This window comes from Manihot esculenta, chromosome 6 (genome assembly GCF_001659605.2).
Source record: "Manihot esculenta cultivar AM560-2 chromosome 6, M.esculenta_v8, whole genome shotgun sequence".
NCBI lineage: Eukaryota > Viridiplantae > Streptophyta > Magnoliopsida > Malpighiales > Euphorbiaceae > Manihot > Manihot esculenta.
In genome coordinates this window covers 25,273,253-25,291,301 of record NC_035166.2, presented here as the reverse complement: position 1 = coordinate 25,291,301, position 18,049 = coordinate 25,273,253, and the positions used below count along the sequence as shown (strand labels likewise).

Here is an 18,049-nt window from a genome sequence, read left to right as displayed (position 1 = left end):
ATGGGTAAAGTGTGGTTGGATTCATTTTATTTGAATTTTCTTATATATCATTTTAGACTTTTTTTTGTTTTTTTAATGCACTAAAATACATTAGTAAATATATAAATTGCTGCCATGTAAAGGCGAAATCATAATCAATAAATTAAATTAAATTAAATTATTTAAAATCAGGAAAAACAAATTCAAATTCAAAAAAATAATCTAAATGCATTCACAACCTTTTAAAAAAATAATTTCGAAGTGAACCACCACCAAATGATAACAACATTTACGCCTAGTATTATCGTCAACATAACCATACCCTCAACAGATCAACAAGATTCCTCAAATATGCAAATTCTGCTTTTGAAAAAAAATAAATAATAAATAAATAAAAGCAATCGAAACAAACCCAACAACACATATAACAAATCCAAAAAAACGAAGGCCAAACTGATAGATGGTAAGCGAGTCATAGTCAGAGAACCACTCAAAATGAAAGTGAAACTCAAAATGAAAGTGAAACAAAGCAAATACAACTTCTGGAAAAACAAAAAAAGAGATCGCCCTTAGATCAAACCCAATACCTACAATACTAATATTGTCGATTGTGCGCTACTATCGATTTTCTTCTGTATGATTTTTCTTTTTTCTCTTTTCTTTTTTTTAAACTTTGTTAAATGTAATTTTTTTTGGTGTAAAAAAAAATTATAAAATATATTTTTAACGCATACTTAAATTGTTCCTTTGAATTCGTATACTAATGACATGACTTTAAATACTAACATTTTTCATATAATATTTGTTAATAACAATTGATATAATGTAGTTAATGTTTGTTATTTTATTTTTATTTAATTATACTGTAATAATAAATAAACGAACACTCTATTTTTAATAAAAAAAAGTTTTCTTTTAGTATGCAAATTGCATTTTAAAAAGCTACATAAAATCAATTGAGATGGATTTCATTCTAAATTAGAAATACAAAGGTTAAATGAGTAAAACAAAGTTATTTTGGACTTATTTGAATATTTTAAGCAGCGTAGGAGTAAAATATTATTTATAATAGGGCATGATGACGGTCCAGGACCTTGTCCACAACCTAAAACCCACAAAGTAAAGGCCCACGTACTTGGCACCCAAAGTAGGTCCGGCTCATCCAACTTCCAAGGCCGGGCTCGACCAAGCCTCCTCACCCAGATTGACTCAGTCCGCACAAAACAGACCCTCTCCTCTCTGGCCCAATTCTCGGCCCGATCCAGTATCCAGAATGACACTCACCAGACAGCCTGGCAGATCTGTTTGAACGTACGCGCAGGGAGAATCAGAGGCCGTTACGCATGGGGCAGGCGCCTGATACCCTCGTACACCCGAATCTGTATGGCAGAGACGCGTGGCTCAATCCTGGAGAGACCTTTACACGTCACCAGCAAGCAAGACGAAATGGATAAAAGGGGAGTCCCCTCCTCATAATATTTAAACTTTATTCTCTAATACAAAAACTCTTATAAAACCCTATTCTATTGGATCTCAGATCATCAGGGCAAAAATTGAAACTGTAAGCCCTTCCTTTGGGTGATATTAGTAACAAAGTTTATTTCATATCCGAACGTTCAATTTTAATTTATTTTAATAAAATAAATAGATTTTAAATTTTAGTTTGTTTTATATCCGAAACTTAATTTTAATTTATTTTAATAAAATAAATAAACTTAAGATTTAATTTTAAAACAAAAGTCATTGTAACTTGTTATATTAGATTTTCAAGTTAACTACTACTTTATTCATTCTCTCTTTCCCTCTTATACATTATTTATCTTATTGATAATAATTTATTGTCAGTATTAATTTGCTTTTAATAAATATATTATTAAATTATATAAATCAATTATGTAATATATTTGCTATTTAATTGTGAATTTAAATTTCAAATTTTTTACAACATAAAATTTTTTAAACTATAATTATTTAAAAATAAGGGTCTAATTATTAATATAGTTATTATAATTTTTTAGATAATTAACTACATAATAATAAAAATTTACTATTTTTAATTAAAACAATCATTTTGAATATTCAATCAATCACTCCAATTTTCATACTCAAAAAAATTAAAAAATAATTATTAATAAAATTATTTTATCTTAAAACTTTAAATTTAATAAATTTACTAATAATTTGTTTACTATTTTATATTTATTTTATGATTCCACTGTTATTATTTTAAATTATTAAAATAATCAATATAAATTAAACTTAAATAAAAATTAATTTTAAGATTTTAATTTATTTTTCGTTAATGATTAAAGACTTATTTTTATTGAAAAAAATTCAATATTTAAAAAATAATTTATGAAATATTTTTATAATTTTATTAATAAAAGGAGTTTGGTACATCTTTATTTTTTTACATATATATTTAAAATCCCAATAGACATATTAATAATTAATTTCTTAATTACAATTTTTTAAAACTATTATTTTATATAAATAGAATATTTTTGAACTTGCAAATTCAAAGATAAATAATCAAATTAAATAGTGAATATATCATATTTAATTGATTATAGATTTTAATAGTAAATTTAATAAAATAAAATAATTTTATTAATAAATAATTATCAATCAATTAAAAATAAAAAATGCAAAAAGAGGCAGAGGATAAATAAAAGCGTTTAATAACATGAAAAATCTAACTTTTTTCTAAATAAGATTAAAATGAAATAATTTTATTGAAATAAATTAGAATTAAGTGAGAGAGATGAGATAAAATCTTAAAATTCAGCAATGACAGGTAAAAATTATTTTTTGTTAAAGGAAGACAAGCAACTAGTTATTTCTTGATTGGTAAGTGATTCAAACATGCACGTGCCTTGTGAGACTAGACCAACCAGTTCGCCTTTACAATATTACATCCAACAAATTACTGGACCGGGACTAAGGTCGGCGGTTGCCCGTCAGGTTGATTATGGAGGCAAAGCATCACGACTCGGATCCTAGACCGACCCGGCCAAGCGAACAAGAGCTCGATCTCTACACCATCCCTAGCTACTCGAGTAAGTCGCTTCTTCTCTCCTGTTTGTTTCATTAGACAAAAGTTTCTCAGAAAACCTTAGTTTTTTGTTTTTTTCGTTTCAGGCTGGTTTGCGTGGGACGATATCCACGAAACTGAAAGAGCTGGGCTGAGAGACTTCTTCGATGGAAGCTCAATCACAAGAACTCCAAAAATCTATAAAGAATATAGGGACTTTATCATCAACAAGTACCGTGAAGATCCATCTAGAAGGCTTACTTTCACGGAGGTTCGCAAGTCTCTTGTTGGCGACGTTACTTTGCTCCATAAGGTGTTCCAATTCTTGGACAAGTGGGGGTTGATAAATTTCAGTGCGAATTCGACTGGCGACGATGATTTAGAGAGGGAGGAAACGGGTAAGTTTAGGGTTGAGGACGGGCCTCCGAATGGCGTTCGGGTCGTGGCTATGCCGAATTCTCTTAAGCCACTTTCGGTACCGCAAAGTGCGACTGGTAATGAGGATATTGTTGAGCATGCATTGAAATTGCCGCCTTTGACTTCCTATTCGAATGTTTTTGGTGAGCTGGGGAAGCAAAAGGAGCTTCTATGTGGGAATTGTGGTGAAACTTGTGATTCAGGGTTGTATGAGTATATTAAGGTATTATAAATTATTTTCATTTTTAATTTTAGATAGTCTTGATGAATTAGCATTTCATCTTATGCCATTTAACTTAGGTTATTTTTTTCTGGTTATCTGAAAGTTTGTCTCTTTTATGTTATTATTATTCTTGTTTTGTTGCTGATTATACAATCCGAGTGCATTCAAGTTGTTAAGATTTAGTAGGTAGCTTGGTGAAACAATTTTTTTTTTCACTTAATCTGAGTAGGTGATTCTTTATATTAGGACCTGGCAATTTTGTAGTCTTTACCCTTGTTTATTTTAAGGTAATAGAACTAACCTCTCAAGATGTGCTGGTTAGGGAGAATATTAGCTTACTGCTTTATGTAGGTACTTTTAGGGTGCCAATCTCAGCTTTTCATAAGAAAAAAAAAAGGTTTCGATCCCCTGATTTATTTGTTCGACACTAATCACAGGCTATTTGCTTGTGCTTATGGCATAGTTGTGTAACTGAACCTACGTAGTAAAAGTTTTATTTAAGTTTCGTATGTTCTGAAAATAATTTACTTCATTTGTGAACCACTCTTTCCATGTGGCTTCTTTCATTTTGGCAAGTGTATGTTTGGAAGCATGTCTCTTTCCTTTTCTTTTCTTTTCTTTTCTTGAGGAGTCATATTTGTTTCCTTGTGGTGAATCACATCGCAGGGCCATTATGTACTTTGTGGGAAATGCTTCAAAGATGGAAGGTACAGAGAAAACAAGTCCAAGGATGATTTCAAGTTGAATGACAATGTTGATAGCAGCAGCACAAATGAAGCTGTTTGGACTGAGGCAGAGACTTTACTTCTTTTAGAATCCGTTCTGAAACATGGGGATGACTGGGATCTTGTCGCTCAAGATGTTCAAACCAAGACTAAACTTGATTGCATTACTAAACTAATTGAGCTGCCATTTGGGGATCTCATGCTGAGTTCTGCACATAGAAATGGTAATGTGAATGGACTATTTGGGAGCGTAAACAACTCAAAACAAGTTCCATTATCTTCATCTGAAAATCAAGACGCAATAAAGAATGAGGATTTAGTGCATGAGCAGACAAATATGAATGAACAGAATGGAGATGCTGTGGATGAAGGTCCTCCAATGAAAAGAAAACGAACCACTTTGCTTTCAGATGCTGGTAGTTCTTTGATGAAACAGGTATGAATGATTCTTACAAGTACCATAATCTTTGAAGGAATTGATATGCCTTTCCTTTGCATATTATAAATGAAATGAGTGGGCTATGCTCAACAGCCTTAATCCCAAATTAATTGGGGTTGGCTATATGGATTTGTTTCCTTCATTCGACGAGTTTCAGGGTTACTTGTTTAAAATGAACTATTTATTTAATATATTCTTCCTTAGTTTCTTGTTTGTGTAGTTCTAATTTTTAGACTTAAAAAAATGCTGATCAGTTCAGGTAGGGTCTCTTTGCCTTGTTGTTTACCCATCCTAACAGATATAGATGATAATAATGTGATATAGTATGCAATATGGTCATAGGCAATTCTATGTGTGTGATTCCTAGACCTCATTTAAGAGCACACCATTCTCATTTTTGTCAAAGACCTCTTATCTCTTCACATTTTTATTAATTCAAACCTTTTCTTTTCCATTTCTAATGTGACTAAGAACTTTATTTTAAGGAGAGTTTTCCCAGATTTGGTCTGAGAAGTCGTGAAAAGATTCAACTTCTTATTGGTGTTGGAAGCACTAAATGAATTAAATGTTAGATGACCTTGTATGATGATAGGACTGCCATTGTTGCTGAACTGAGGCATGTTTCTAGTTTATATCTATTGCTCATAAAGACTCTTCAAATGCCCAGACTTCTAATTTTTTCTGAGCTTGCTGTTACATCATCATGCTGATGATAAGGGATCATCACGATCAGATGAGGCCTTTAAACCATTTGTTGAAATTCCTGAAAATGTAATTAATGTCAAAGTGCTGCATAATGCATGGGTCAAGTGTTTTGATATAGATTTTGGCATTGTAACATGTGAATGAAACCAAAAATTTCAACTAGACATTAGAGATGGGGCAAGCACTGTAATTTGGTAGCTCTTGAGAATTGAGATAGAGAAGAACTGGGGTGATGGCTGCAATTTGGTGGTGGTAAGTTCTCTAATGGGTCATTTACCCTCTCTCAACATTGGTGTGATGTACTGCAGTCGCAGGTGCATGATTGGACAAATCACTACAGAATCAAATTGTAACTTTAGGTGTTTTGGATAAGAGTTTGATGGATGGTACAGATCCTAGTGCAGATATAGGCTTATCAAATATAAATTAGGATGTGTTTTATGATACAGATTTTCCATCTTACAGAGTTATCTTATGTTTATTGAAGATCTAACTCGCAGTCTTCCTATTAGGTAGCTCTTATCTCAACCATAACTGGGCCCGATATTGCAGCTGCTGCAGCTGAGGCTGCTGTTGCAGCACTTTGTGATGAAACCTCATGTCCAAAGGAGATTTTTGATGGCAAGGATACTTTTCCAACTAATGGATTATGGTCTCCCACTGTTCATTCCAAGCCAGAAAGGTGATCTATCTGAATAATTTTTATCTGTTGATGTTCACAAGTATATTGGTTAGCCCATAATATTTTCCTAAATGTCCTTTTCTCTGTTAGACCTCACCACGTCGAAGACTCAGAGATAAAGGAGAGCTCCACTCAATCAGGTAGTAAATGCAATTGTGCAAATGGACTGGATGACATCCAGGGGATAAATAAGGGAATAGTGGAGTTTATCTATTCTAGTTTACCATATATGCCTGCATGATACTATGATATTTTGTTTGGTAAAGTTTGGTGCCGAATCTTTTCTTGTATCAACTATATTAGTTGTATGTGATTCTATTAATAGCTTCTTTAATGTTTCTCAGTTCTTTCCCTTTGTTTTACTGCATGTGTGTTAACCATGCAGGTTTTTCTTTTTCAGAAACTCAGGAGACATATACAGGACAGAATGATATACCTTTAACTTTGCGACTTAGAACTGCAGTTGCAACAGCTCTAGGGGCAGCTGCAGCTCATGCCAAACTATTGGCTGATAAGGAAGACCGAGAAATTGAAAATTTGGTGACAACCATAATTGAAACACAGGTGGGTCATTTTGCTACTTCTGTTTCTGTAATTGTAGATTCAACTACAAAAGTCTTTTTTGAGGCAACGGGTGCCTAATTTTCGTTCTTTGCGTGGATGCAATTATAGTTGAAGAAATTGCATTACAAAATCAAGCGTTTTGACAATTTGGAGCTCATAATGGAGGAGGAATATGCTGAATTGGAGGATTTGAAGGAGTCATTGATTGAGGAGCGGATTGATGTTTTACAGAGGGCAATTACTGCTGGCATGCCTAAATGGAGGGATCAAACTTCTGTGAAATCTTTTTTGAGTGATAGTTTACTTTGAGGTAGTGATAGTGTTGTAAAGAAATGGAAATGTGGACTAGGTTTAGCATCAATTTTCTGGAACGCCGTTGTGCAATGTAGTCTAATTTTCTAGTGTATGAAACTTCTCAACTCACAGTAGCTGCATTCAAGTGTGCGAACTAATTACTTACATCCCCCTGCGATGCTAATTCTAATTCTAATGCAGTTCATTGCATTTTGCTGCTCTTGTGCAATACTTGAATTTCTTTCAGTTACAGTTTTAGTCCTTTGTTCATTCCTTGAAAGTAACAAAATCTGCCATAACAAGATTAGAGTTTCTTCTTGTTTGTATTGCGATGATTTGGAATTGGGATGCGCATTGCATTAAGTGTGTTTTGTTCTGTGAAAACGGTAAAAACGAAGAGTGACGGAGGAAAATTGTCTTCAGATCCTCGGAAGATGATCAAAATTGATAGATAGGGTACAAAAATTTGTTCACTGTATATTACCTTCAACATATTGAGCAGACTGATTCTAGTTATCTCAGGAAAACATTTATCTTCTCCTTTGCGTTGAAAAATACATTTGTGTACAATCTCTATTCCCTCCATATGTATTTACCCAAATAATCTCTCTTCATGAACGGTATAAGCGCCAAGTGCAATGACCAGAACCTTCCAAGTAATTTCTAAATACAATCATAAGCTAATCTTAAACTGCACGACATGAGATGAAGTCTTTTCCGTTGTTTTTCAGTCTATTTCAGCCAATTTGTGTCGTGTGAAACTGGCAAACTATGTGTAAGATTTAATAAGTCCAAAATTTTGGAAACTTCGACATCTGAAAAGGGTCCCAAAAAGGGAGCTTCTAGGCGTCTCCTTGGGAGATTCAGGAGGCACATTTGCTTTTCCTCTTACACGTAAAACAGTATGTCCTACTTGTTGCTGAATCAAGCGGACAATTTTGGGGTCAACAGGGTTCCCAGAAACATCTGTGACAAAGAAAGTATCTTTTGCTTTTCCATCCTCGGTGGAAATTTCAGCTCTTCTAATGCTCACGCCGCTTTCCCGAAGTATCCTCGTAATATCAGAAAGAAGTCCAAAGCGGTCATCTGTGCACATCTCTAGTTCTAGTCCCTGCAAGAGAATATGGGAGCGACTGATCATTGTTTGAAAGACATGGCAAAAATAAAAAACCTGAAGTAATACCTCTGATGCTCGCCTCTTAATTGCTGCCTCAAGACACTCAGTAACCCTTTGTCGTTCAGCTTCCGAACTTATAGGGAGTCCATCCACATGCCTGATATAGTACTCCTGCAAGAGTTTAAAATAAAACCAACGTCTTAAAGATGATAAACTAAGTATTATGTTTTTGCTAGGTCAGCATTTACGAAGCAGTCTCTTTTTAGATGCTAAGGAATTTGCATTGTAAATATGGGATGGGATTAAACAAGTACCTGGTAAGCTTCCTTTCTACCAGTGATAAACGTTCCATGGAACACCTCATACTGCATGTCTGTTAGAGCGAAAACAGTGTCAAATAATAGCTTTGGACGGTCTATGCACCTTACTGTAACAACTGTGTAATCTCTGTCAGCGCAATCCGACACATTAACATAGGGTCCTAGGCTGTTTTCCTTCACACCTTCAAGCTTTTCAAAGTCCCTAGCGGCAAACATCATCTGGTGCAGTCTTCTCCCTGTGTGGGTTTCCTCAGGGGAAGAAATGCATATTCTTGGGCTCCTAAAATTCCCGTTACCTTTTAGGACATTACGAAGCAGCTTCTTGATCAGAGAAAGCCGCTTTGGGTCTTCGATAGCAGTCCCAGTTGACTGTTCTGTAATGTGCATTACAGCTGCTACTCTAGCATTGTGTGTCCAAATCTCGGCATTTACCACGTTACATCCCATATCTGCAAGTACTGCAGATACTTCTGACAACAAACCAGGCCTGTCCCCGCCAGATAGTTCAATAGAGGTATGCTCTTTAGAAGAATGCAGCACCCCAATAGAGCTCCCTATTGAATTAAACACGTTTGCATCAGCTTCAAGGACCTGCAAGAATTGATCAAGACAGAAATGCTGTGAGGATCATTTTTCTATTACAAAATTATCTACCTGGCTTTATTTGAAATAAACTAAAATTTCCTTATTTTCCCTCATAATTTGGGCAGTGAAGAAGTGCAATTGAATATTAATTCTTTTTCAGTAATGAACAGAGGAAAAGCCAAATACATATCAAATACCTTCTGTATGTAATTCAGAACGCTTTCATCTTCAACTTTGCTCCCATCATTGCCAGTCACATATAACACTGAATTTTGAAATACAAGGTCAGGTAAAAGGAACAAAGTGATCATTTCTTCAAGATATCTCAATAAACAATTTAACTTACCATCCATGAACCACACTCCATCACGTGATATGTAAGCTTTTGTTATCACAAGGTTTAGGTCTGTGAGGACTTGAACAACTTCAAGGAGAGTACCATGCCTATTGACAGTATCCACCTGAACAAGAAAACGACCCAGTTAAAATCTTTTACAGGACAAACATCAGAAATACAATTTAAAGTTGGAAAGCTAGCTGAGTTAAACCTGATAATTCAAGAATATTAATTGAAGGTGTACCTTTATGATTGTGGCGTGCTCACTAGCATCATTGTCAATCACAACTCTGCAACCACAAAAGCATATTTCATTCAACGAGAAATGAATTTAAAGAAACAGCAAAAACAAGGTACTTCGTAGAGAAATTTTGTCATACAACTTGTGCTAATAAGAACACAGCGCCTTGACATGGCAAATCATAGAAACAATTAATAAAGATTAACTGGTTAAACCAATTACTAAATGACCAAGCTTCACTGCAAGTAGCTGTGTAAAACAGAACAGGGACCGATAATGGTAAACAACTAAAACAAGATGTAATCAAAGATGATATCTTTCAAGGATATAATGCAAAACCTCCAAAAATGCCGGCAAGCTATAAAGATGATACAGAAAAAGAGCAGAAGAGACAAACAATAAGGCAAAAGAAAACATCAAGCAAGGCCTATTTAGATCTCCTATGAGTTGTCAAAAGTTATAAGTTGTGTCCAAGAAAGGAAGGGGGATAAAGAAAAACCAGTGATTACTAATAATTGACATTTGAGAGAGAAATGAAAAACCTGGGAGAGTTCATTCTCCTGATAAGCTTTGCATACTCATCACCATCATCCATTTCTGGGTCCAGGGACCTCCACAGAACCGAACTAAAATTAAAATTTGAAAAGCAATCAACCCAACTCACAGAAACCTGCTAAAAGTATCAGTAACTAATATGGACGAAGAAGAAAAGGTGAAAATTAAGGAAGTGGTATAACTATTTATAACAGAACAGAAGAAACGGGAAAGAGAGGCGGTTAATTTACCCGCAAGCTAGCTAACGTACAATGCCAGTGATGTTTTTGTATTGGAGGGGATGGATATAACAGTTAAGACGTTACCTATAGAGTAATTAAAGCTGTCCTGTCCCGTAAAGGTCTTGTTTTGTAGGTGAAATTTCTCATTTTCCTCATCCAACTATCATTTTCTTCATTTGGAGGCTCCTGTATTTGAGCCGCACACACAACAGCATAGTAATTTTTAGAGGAAGTTTCATTTTTGTAATTACCCAGTTGTGATTACTGATTCGAATGAGATTATCAATCTCCTAAGCAATTGCTAGGATTTTAACGTACGAAAGCTTACAAATGAAGACTATGATGCTGCAACTGATTCTGGGTGATTACGATTTTAACATTCTGTATACTCTAAAATTCGAAGGTTGCTTTAAAAAATCTTCTGAAAATTAAATTTAATGAGCCATCTTGGTTCGTCCACGTCATTTGTCCAGCTGTTTGATCACGTGTTATAACGAGTGATAAACCCCAGTAAATAGGGATTGTGAAGTCTATGTGGTGATTGCTGATGGGAGACTTACATCTGAAGAAGATGGTTTTCTTGTTTGATTGCCTATGGAATTGGCTTGTCATTATCATTACACACTCACCAAACTTGTACGGCTGTACCCATCCTCCGTTCAGCAACAGCTCAACTTATAAAAACTGGCAACCTAATGAAATTGATTTTTGTTTTAGATCCTTCTACTGTTCAAAGGACATTATTTTAGTTGGCAAGTGTTCTCTGATTATCAGGTTTACATCTAAATTCATAAATGGCACACATTTGTAGTTGATTTGGTGGCCTGGCAGCCACCATCTCCACATAGACATAAAACAACACATCATACATGATACATATCACTGGATACATAGTTAACAAGATGGGGCAAGGTAACCTCAAATTTTTGAGGTAATATTTTAGCAAAACCTAAAACACACAGACCGACGTATACACACTTATGCTTGGTACTGACATCAGTTGTCTGAATTTATTACCCTAGGCAGATGCAGAACTTTCCCTGAGATCCTGTCGCGCAGGTTGCACTGAGATACTTCTCCTGCAGAGCTTTTTTGCATTCAGCAATGCACTGGGCAAGCGTGCATGGATTGAGTTGGATGCTAAATGCACCCTCTGCATGATTTGCTCCCAAAATCATTAATCCCAGAACTAGCGCAACCAAAGTCACCACTGCCATTCCTCTTTTGCCTTCCATTGATAACTTGCCAAATATCTCGAAGTTTGTGTCCTGCAAAGAAACAGGACATCCTACGCGTATTTATATAGAGAAGAGAAATCTAGAATGATTCGCTCATTAACATGAAAAACCCATTTTATAAAATCAACAAAAATAGCAATAAGATATGTTGTGATTGAAGAAGAGAAGGATAAGACTCCATTACAGTGTTTAGTGTTCTGCGCTTATTGGTGCATCCACCAAAACACTACATTGGCTGCTTTTTCCAAGATTAGTGAATCCCAACCAATCAGATATCAACAGAAAGTAAAGGTATTTGCTAGTTTTTACACGTGTAAATGTTCGATTTTCAGCTTCATTTACCAGTGGATAGTTCTGGTTTTCATTTCTAAAAGGCATCCATGGCTTCACTGACATGTATCAGGCCACTTAAGCAAAGCAGCATTTAATTAATAAGAAGCCAGGATTGTTTCTTTTAAAAACTGCACACACAAATCCTGTAGCCAACTTTTAAGATGCTAATGAGGTTTATTAGTTGTAATTGTCGCGGAAATCCCAGCTAACTACTGGTACTGTTGTTGGTAGCAATAATAAACCATAATCTTTTTGCCGACAAATGAAATGCGTACTGGATGGGTCATGAGCAGTGCTAAAAATAATAAAGGCACCAACCTAATCTGTTCCCTCCTTTGGTTTCCACAAATGGTCCATTTGTTAGCAGCACCAATCATCTACATATTCTATTGTTCTCTATGTCCATTTCCCTTCTTTTAACCTTCACCCAAGAAAATTATTATAACAATCTAATCTCAATGAGGTTAAATAGTTGATAATATAATAATGATAGAGCTTGAGATTGTGACGAGTGTATAAGAAAGAAGGGCATGGTCCATACTAGTAGGTCCCATCTGATTCAATTATTTTGTGGAAGGGCTAAGAATATAAGTTTGATCTCTTACATTTCTTACCTCACTCACGTACAAAGTGACTAAACCGACCTCGTTAAAATACGCAGATTTTCAAAATCATCATTCCACATATAAACCGCGAGTGATGGTAGGATATTGCGAAAATGGGTTAATATTTATTAGCCGACTGTCTATTATAAATGAGTTACCTTATATTTCTGTCACAACACTCCACCATTATATCCGATAGAATTCGTCAGAATGCATCAGAATAATTAGATATTAATAATCTTGAACTAATTATGATAGAGGATGAATTTTTAAAAAAGCTCATGATCTTAAAAGCTTTGAACCCTATGAAAAAGAAACCTAAAAATAAGACCTATACCCTATCCATTTTTAACCATCCAGTAAAAAATTTCTTGTAAATCAAACTCTATCTACGGGTTCATCTTCTTGATCAATTAAATCTCAAACTTATCAATAATATACAGTGGGAGAAAAATTTATTTAAATTCATTATGTTGCATTCAAAATACAACAATAAAATAATGGATGAGTTCTAAATAAAAATTAAATAAGATCAATTTACTTATATTTTAAATCCACCATAAGTAATAAATTGTTTATTGTGTAAATAATGCTCTTTATATCATGACTAACCCTTTGAGCATGAATACTTAGGAGACATCCAATATTAATTAATGAGGCTAGGATAGGAAAATAAATAACATATCTTAAAAATCTAATTTAAGTAGGGTGAATTGTCCAAATTTTTTTTATAAGTAATATATTACTAACATGCTTAATTGATTTGAGCCGCCAAACACATTTTCACTCTATAACTAATACGTGGCACATAAGCGCTTAAAAGAGATTATATATATATACCAATGCTATAGGAGTAACATTTAACAAGCTCCACAGTGCGTAAGATACAGAAAAGTAGTCCATATAATTTCACTGAAAATCAATAATCAGCCCAGTCCAAAATTCTACCAGTTTCAAGTCTAAATTCGTAAATCCAATCTGAACCTCTAGAAAACACCTGAATGCGACAAAATTCATGAACTGACACCGACCAACCACTCACGGCGACAGCAACCCTAAAAAACAGCTTCTAGAAAATGCCTTCCATCCTGAAAGAAGCAAGTCGATAGAAGATCAAAAGGACCAAATCAGAGAGATCTCATAATAAGCACATCTCAGGTGGCGATGCAATCTCTTTGCTATAAGGGAACCAAGAAATCAAAGATTAGCAAGAAATCTCTGGATCTCTATATCACCGAATATACTAAAGAAATCGTAGAGTAAAACTGCAAAATTACCTCCAAAGCCAACAGATCTAAACCAAAATCCTCAACATACAAAAACCAGATCTAAAGAAAACAAACCAAACAAACAAAAACAAAAGAAAATAATAAGGCAACAATCGATAACGATGATGAGGAAAATTGCCACCGGAGAAATCCATAAAAAAACGGGACCTTCACAGAGCCAACCCCTGCTATAACAAGTAGATATGAGCCTCGCTCGCTCCAAAAGATATAAATCAATTAAAAATAATCTACTTGGACTTCTTACAATTTTTTTAATGTAAAGAAAATGGATATCAAATGTATCATTAATCATTACTTTATTAATTAAATTTTTAATGATTAACAAAAATAAACTTATGAATTGAGGAGGGGTCACCAGTTGAGGATATTTGGATAATGATTCCATTCCAACCGAAAATCAATAAACATTCCAATCGAAAATCAATAAACTGGGATTGGTTGGATTGGTTGAACGAAGACTAAATGTAATACATGAATGAGAGTTAATAAATTAAATATTGAGTTTGGAGAGGATAAGGTTTCTTGAAGAGGGTAAAGATGGTGAATTCAGTGAAAATTTTAGAATGTTCAGAATTTATATTAGATCAGTGGTATATATTTCTGATCATTCTGATATTTTTTGGATCATGTCCTATCGAATTGAATGTGACAGAGATATTTTTTTGATATGTCAGGCGGTTCATTGATAATGGACAATTGACTAATAATGCGGAGTCGGCTAGCAAATACTATATGTATGTATTGTGCGTGTCACATCAATCTCATTTATTGCACATGCATTAATAACCTTGGAGAAATATCGAGAAGACGATAGATCTATAAAAAGTCAGCATTAATTTCTAATTTATTTAAATTATATCCAACCCATTCAGTCTGTATCAAAATGAGTTAAAAAGAGTTTTGTTCGATTAATAAGGTAAATGAAATTGGGATATGTGCTTTGATGATAAAGACTTTTGTTAGTAAAAGTTTTAAAATTATATAGAAAGCTAGTTTCCAACTGGATAAAAAAAAAATAAAAGATGAGTAGTCGAGACAAAAATTTGTGGACTCAACTAGGCTCTAGCTAGTAGTTGAAGATCGTTTTCTATTAATTACCGCTTTTCAATTATTAAATCATACCTTAGATTTTTCTTTTTATGTTAAAATTTTAATTAGGAAACATCTTGAATTAATCCACATTAATTATTTCATTTAAGTTCAAATTTATTTAAAATGTAGATCCATTCAAATGAAGCAACTACATATTGAGTCATATAATTATAAATTATTATATATTTGAAATAAAAATCTATGGGAGGGCAAACAAATTGGGGAATCAGCAAATGGAAGTGAGGGGTGAAAATGGTTGCATGCTAAGTATCTACTGTATGGAAAGGCTGACTCATGGATTTGACAATGTTCTTTCTATCAACAAATGGAAATTTGTTCAACTGAACAAGAATGGCCTGAATTTAACACATCTTCTATTTACAGATGATCTTATCGTTTTCAGCAAGGCGAGCCGATCTCAAGCTACTATTATTAATGATGTGCTGGAACACTTCTGTCAGAGCTCGACAGAAAACCAAGGTGCTCTTCTCTAAAAACATTAATGTTAACCTCAAGCACGAGGTAGCTAGAATCTTGGGTGTTCAATGCACTAATAACTTAGGGAAGTATCTTGGAATGTCCTTAATTTATGAAGAACAAGTAAGCTCAGTTTTCCGTATATTATTTATAAAGTTCGAAGTAGGCTCTCAACATGGGAAGCTAATAAATTAGCTATTGCAGGTCGCATTACTCTTGCTTAGCCAGTTCTGTCTGCAATATCTGTTTACGCCGTGCAGATTATCTTCCTTCTTTGGTGTGTAAGAAAATTGATAAAATTTGCCGCAAATTTATTTGGGGAAGCTCAGAGAACCCCAAGAAAACCTATTTAATCCCTTGGGAGCTTGTGACAAAACCTAAGGAGCTGGATGAGCTTGGTTTTCGAAAAACTAGGTTGGATGAGCTTGGTTTTCGAAAAACTAGACTGGTTAATAATGCTTTCATGCTAAAGATTGCTTTAGGGGTTGTTCAAACATCGAATGTGCTGTAGGTCAGAATCTTAGGGTCCAAATACAAAATTTTCATTGGACATTTCCCTGATCATGTTGTTAACAAACAATACTCTAATCTTTGACATGGAATACATGCAGTGTGGAGCTCTTTGAGAGAAAGTTTATATTGGTCCCTTGGCAATGGGATGAAAATAAAGTTTTGGACAGATTGCTGGCCATCCGATGGCCACAAGCTTGTGGACATGGCGACTAGAACCATTCCAGAAGTCCTTCTGACTGACACTGTGGCCAACTTACATGATGTTAAGCAAGGATGATTTTAGGAGCGACTAGAGCCTTTCTTGCCAGCTTCTACGCTCTTTTCAATAGCCACCAACAGCCAGACTTGCTCTATTATGACCAACTTTGAGCGAGCGAGACGACATCTCAGCATGGAGAGCAAGTATCCTTTTTGTGATGGGGAAGTTGAAACTCATCTTCATGAGTTATGTGACTGTGAGAGTGTTCAAAATATTTGGATTAATTTTTTTCCTTTTATTGCAGGGCGCTTGGATTTCTTCAGTCATACACAGGTAAAAAAGCATGGGTCTTTCACAATCTTAAGGATAAGAGAATGCGTAAACACAGGATAAGCTGGCTATCGGCCTTTGGAATGCTCTACTGGCTCATATGGAAATATAAAACTGAAGCCATCTTTAATGGCAAACCAAGGGATCCGGATGCTATTAGGCGCCCAGCTTATCTGGATGCTATCAAGTTTCCAGATATGATATTCTAAGCATCAGGAGCATTCTAGACGATAAATAGAAGCCACTAGACACTGATATCTTCAAATTAAATGTTGACAGATCCTGGAGGATGATGAATAGAATGGCCTTCGGCGTAGGCCTCATTCAAGATTCTCATGGTGAGTGGATGAGGGTTTTCAGGTCTCTAATAATATGCACATTTATATGGTTTTAATATTTCAAAACACTTAGATATTGAGTTTGATTTTGTTTAAAACAGGTTTTGTTATCTTGATAGATTAAATAAGAATTGAAAAATAACAAGAGAAAAAAAAATTCAATTTGAACTTTACATTTTCAAATCAAGCGTGGACACAATCAAATTTATAGAAAGGTAAGAAGCAGAGTCATATTTAAACACTAATTCCCACACGAACTGTGTTATGGATTATATTATGGTATAACATACTTGACGAACAAAGTCCAGTTTCAAATTCGAGAAACAAATAAATAACTCTCGTATGCCAAGATGTACTCAATTTTGATTTTAACTACTTATATTTATGTTAGGTTAGGACTCTTAATACTATTAAAAAAAAGACATTATGATATATCTAGCATTTTATCTCATCTCTCGTCTCTCATTTTTATTTAGTTTAGGAGACTGAAAACACTATTCTCATTGTGGTGAATATACGTAATTAAGTTTTTTCTTTTAGTTGAATAATAATTAAGGTTTCGGTTAAAAAATAATCAAGGTTTTAGCTCAATTGATTGCGAGATTTATGTGATTCTATTATTTCTTTAATTATTCTTGATATTTATATTGTTTCTGTTACTAGTGTTTATTATTATTCTATTAATTATTACAATAAGGATCTGTTGCACATATATTAAAATAATATATTACCCTTTAAATTGATTAAATTCGTAATTGTTTAATTTAATCTGAAATAAGTGGTGAACTCGGTTGTAAAAACCCTCCTAAGAAATAATATAATTTAACTGAGCGTTTGCTCGCGTTTGTTAGTTAGAATAGATCATTCTAAATCTTAATATTGTAATTAGATTAAATTTCAGGAATTTTTTCTATGGTTGTACAATATTTAGAATTAGTTAACGAGTGTCTCTAAAACTGGTTTAAAATCTAAAAAATAATCAAATATTTGAATCGTTTTCGATATTTATAACTAATTTATTAATAATTAATTTTGTAAGATTATTTTTTTAACTAAATATTTCTCATCTTAATTATTTTTCTTAAATTTAATTATTTATTTATTTAAATTAATTTTATTTATTTTCACTCTTCCACGTTCAAAACTTTTCCTATTTTATTTTATTTATATTTCTTGTTCGTTTAATAAAATTAATTT

General features: G+C 33.9%; 2 protein-coding genes across 7 annotated transcripts; one reads left to right on the top strand and one right to left on the bottom strand.

The window, feature by feature from the left end:
• The first annotated feature begins 2,857 nt into the window (after window positions 1–2,857).
• On the top strand, window positions 2,858–7,279 carry LOC110617030 (SWI/SNF complex subunit SWI3A). Of its 4 annotated transcripts, none has more exons than XM_021759614.2 (7): window positions 2,860–3,038; window positions 3,121–3,653; window positions 4,320–4,814; window positions 6,035–6,204; window positions 6,295–6,344; window positions 6,590–6,768; window positions 6,877–7,279. In XM_021759614.2, exons 1-7 carry the CDS (start codon window positions 2,951–2,953, stop codon window positions 7,075–7,077), a joined length of 1,716 nt encoding a protein of 571 aa, XP_021615306.1. In that variant the 5' UTR covers window positions 2,860–2,950; the 3' UTR covers window positions 7,078–7,279. The 4 variants fall into 4 exon arrangements, with proteins under 4 accessions (XP_043813447.1, XP_043813446.1, XP_021615306.1 ...); XM_021759615.2 differs by having other exon boundaries at window positions 2,861–3,038; window positions 6,605–6,768; XM_043957512.1 differs by lacking the exons at window positions 6,295–6,344; window positions 6,877–7,279 and having other exon boundaries at window positions 2,858–3,038; window positions 6,605–6,768.
• A 140-nt stretch (window positions 7,280–7,419) lies between these two features.
• LOC110617031 (ACT domain-containing protein ACR6) lies at window positions 7,420–12,071 on the bottom strand. 3 transcript variants are annotated; one of them, XM_043957513.1, is made up of 7 exons: window positions 11,861–12,071; window positions 10,205–11,706; window positions 9,666–9,711; window positions 9,431–9,545; window positions 9,282–9,349; window positions 8,494–9,090; window positions 7,420–8,350 (listed from the first exon to the last, which is right to left on the bottom strand). In XM_043957513.1, the coding sequence occupies exons 2-7, from the start codon at window positions 10,255–10,257 to the stop codon at window positions 7,832–7,834; spliced, it is 1,398 nt and encodes a 465-aa protein (XP_043813448.1). In that variant the 5' UTR covers window positions 10,258–11,706; window positions 11,861–12,071; the 3' UTR covers window positions 7,420–7,831. The 3 variants fall into 3 exon arrangements, with proteins under 3 accessions (XP_043813448.1, XP_021615309.1, XP_021615308.1); XM_021759617.2 differs by lacking the exon at window positions 11,861–12,071 and having other exon boundaries at window positions 7,420–8,173; window positions 8,246–8,350; window positions 10,205–11,838; XM_021759616.2 differs by lacking the exon at window positions 11,861–12,071 and having other exon boundaries at window positions 10,205–11,840.
• Window positions 12,072–18,049: the final 5,978 nt, after the last annotated feature.